Raw genomic sequence first — 3352 nt, forward strand, 5'->3', positions numbered from 1 at the left:
CCCCCCTACATTTTTAATGGTGGGTAACAGTGAGATCTTCTTACCTCCCTGCCTATTCCTGACTGTTCATGTCCACCAGGGAGTTTGTGGTTTTCCCGCACACCTCTGTGTATCCCAGCTCCTCCTTTTACATTCTTCATAATATAAAGTCCAGCAAGGACCCCTCATAATGGGTTACAGCATATGTACAATATTGGGGACTTGGTGCAGAGATCTCATCACTAGAGTCCCCGAGAGGACAACATAAAAGGGTGTTTAACTTTCCAGAATCGACCAAAATCTAAAACATCCATTTTTGTTGTACCGACCCTTCAATCTGCTGTTTTCAGGTTGTGGAAGGAAGCTGAAGTACCTGAGCTAATCCACCTAAACACAGGAAGAACAAAATGGCCTCATCACAAATGGTGTTCTTTCCGGAATAGAACAGAGCAGCAGCTCTTGTGCCACCATTGATGAAATGCCAACATGTCAGACTATTTCCTAACCATCTCCTCCTCTTGTTCCTTCTTTAGTTGTGGGATGAAGCTAAATCTAGATTGGTTGCTGGAAATGCTGTGGGAGTGTTTGTCACTCACCTGTATCTACACCAAAAAGCGAGGACGTAAGTAACATGTACCAGCTATAATCTTAGTTTCTACTTTTCATCCTGTAGATGTATTCCTGTGAACCTGTCACTTTGCCCATGGGGGGGGGGAGTTAATGGGGTTGATGCTTTTTATGGGTTACCTGGTACTGGTCCTGGACCACACTGAGGTGACCCTGTAATTAGAAACGGTAGCATGCGAGTACAAAAAACAGGAGCTGTGAACGTACTATGCTCAAAACAGCCTCTTGGGCCTCATTCACACTGGCTTCAGCTTTTATCAGAGCTTTGTGTACAGAAAGCTTTTATAAAGCATTTGCAGAGCTTTCAGAAAGCTTTGTTGAAGCCTTTCACATACCATTCAGTTGCAGTTAGGGAATGTTAAACAGAGAGCTTAATGAGAGTGCTGAATGTCACTTTAAACCAGCTGCTAGCATATCTGTGTTTGAAGTGTATGTAAACCCCAACTATGATCTTTTTCTTTTCTTTTTTTTTTCACTTCCTTTTGCTCTGCTAAATAGATCATTACAAATGTTTTGTTACATGTTTGAAAAGTGCAAAAATACCTGTTGATCCTGCCTGACATCTTGTGAGCTGATAACTCCCTGTGTGCTGTGCCTGTGTACAAGGAGGGGCTGGTGGAGTGGAGGAAATCTGAGCGCATCGGGGCATTCTGACCACAGTGAAATTATAACTGTACCTTTTTATGTAACAAATCCTATTTACAAAATGAATTATATGAAGAATACCTGTTGATCCTGCCAGAAATCTTGTGAGCTAATAACTTCCTGTGCACTGTACCTGTGTACATGGAGAACCAAGGGAGGAGGAAGGGGCTGGTGGAGCAAGGGAGGAGGAAGGGGCTGTTGGAGGAAGGGGCTGTTGGAGGAAGGGGCTGTTGGAGGAAGGGGCTGGTGGAGCAAGGGAGGAGGAAGGGGCTGGTGGAGCAAGGGAGGAGGAAGGGGCTGGTGGAGCAAGGGAGGAGGAAGGGGCTGGTGGAGCAAGGGAGGAGGAAGGGGCTGGTGGAGCAAGGGAGAAGGAAGGGGCTGGTGGAGCAAGGGAGAAGGAAGGGGCTGGTGGAGCAAGGGAGAAGGAAGGGGCACTTAAAAACGCAACCCATATGTAAATCTGTGAGAACATTCTGCTGTGCATTCTGACCACAGGGAAATGATAACTAGCTTATGTAACAAATCCTATTTACAATGGTATATAATTTCCTTTCTATTTCCTTACAGAGAGGCCGGACTTTACAGATGCAATTATCCTCAGAAAGGGGGCGTCTGTGGAACACGTGGTGAGTATATATTTGTTGTTTTCTTAAAGTATCCGAATAAAGATGCTTCCTTTCTTTCACCTATTTGTCCCCCTGGAGCACATTTGGATCTGATGGCTCGGTTGCGGCAGCTCTTCACAAAATGGGGGTCCCTCCAGAGTGGAGGGAACATCCAGAATGAGAAATCCAGGTGAATGAAAACTAAAAAAAAGAGCGCCAGGTAACTGTCTCAAGAACCCGAATTTATTGGCTTCACAAATGGCGACAAGAAGATATGCACAGCCAATGCGTTTTGGGGGTCAGGAATCCCCCCTTTATTTTATTTTTTAGTCTTGATTCATGTGGATTTCTCATTGTGGGCGTCCCCTCCCTCTCGGCACTAAATTTAATAAAAACATAATATTTTGCATTTTCTCTCTGTTACGGTGCATTTTCATCATTTGCCCCTTTTACTTGCCATTGAAGCAGCTTTGTTTTACTTTGTTTCAGTGCCATCGCATTCACCGGACGCTCGTTGGTCAGTTTAAATACGCTTTGGTTTGGGTAAGTGTCTCACACGACAGAATACAGTAGGGATGCACCGATACCGAGTATTGGGACGAGTACTCGTACTCACCCAAATGCTCCGATACCTTCCCCGATACCAGAACTTCAGGTCAGAGGAAAATTTCCTTTAACCGGCAGTGCCGTAGGGGAACATGACCCGGCTTCCTGATTGGCAGGCCGATCACCCGGCTCCTTGCTAATTGGCTGGGAAGCTGGCTTTCCAGCCAATCAGCATGGAGCAGGCTTCCCGGCCAATCAGGAAGCCGACTTCCTGATTGGCTGGGAAGCCGGTTTCCCTTCCAATTAATGCCCGGGAAGCTGGCTCCATGACAGTGGAAGCCCCAGTATCAGTACTTGGTATCGACTAGTACCGAAGGCAAAATATCGGTACTCAATAACGAAAAAACGTTATTGGTGCATCCCCAGAATACGAAGATTTGCCTTTATCGCTGTTTAACCCTAACAGTCACTTTTCATTTTTCCCCGCAGGGGACCAGCACCAAATACAGCCCTCAGAGAGTCGGCCTCACCCACAACATGGAGCACGAAGATGTTATCCAGATAGTCAAGAAATAGGACGGGCCCGCTCCATTGGAAACCATTTTAATTGTCATGTTACATCTTCCAGTTGAGAAACCATAAATGTCTCTGCAAAAACATATGCTAACCCCGTCACGTTTTATGGCCGGCTCTGGGACAAAGATGGCTGCGGTGTCACTAATCATACCACGCAAACACTGATGCAATACACACCGGCAGAATCCTGGAGCAATGGCGTTTAATAACAGAGCGATTCGTTCATTATTGGTGATTCAGGTGACTGTTATTCTAACAAACAAAAACGCGGCGACCGTGTCCATGGATCAACCCAAATAAAATCAGTTGCACTTTGGTAATGATGTGTGTGTGTCTGTATATGTATCCTCCATAGGTATATGGGCTATAAGCTT

The 3352-nt window shown here is 45.6% G+C and overlaps 1 protein-coding gene across 2 annotated transcripts in view; it reads left to right on the top strand.

The window, feature by feature from the left end:
* The window catches only part of DRG2 (developmentally regulated GTP binding protein 2), a 14454-nt gene extending 11399 nt beyond the window's left edge, over positions 1–3055 (top strand). For both annotated transcript variants that reach the window (XM_018569308.1, XM_018569309.1), the window contains exons 10-13: positions 513–601; positions 1819–1877; positions 2346–2399; positions 2892–3055. In XM_018569308.1, coding sequence (XP_018424810.1) covers positions 513–601; positions 1819–1877; positions 2346–2399; positions 2892–2978 — 289 coding nt within the window. In that variant the 3' untranslated portion in view covers positions 2979–3055. The remainder of the gene's footprint in view (positions 1–512; positions 602–1818; positions 1878–2345; positions 2400–2891) is intronic.
* Positions 3056–3352: the final 297 nt, after the last annotated feature.

The sequence above is a fragment of the Nanorana parkeri genome, unplaced genomic scaffold (assembly GCF_000935625.1).
Source record: "Nanorana parkeri isolate BGI_ZX_2015 unplaced genomic scaffold, ASM93562v1 scaffold1320, whole genome shotgun sequence".
Taxonomy (NCBI): Eukaryota; Metazoa; Chordata; class Amphibia; order Anura; family Dicroglossidae; genus Nanorana; species Nanorana parkeri.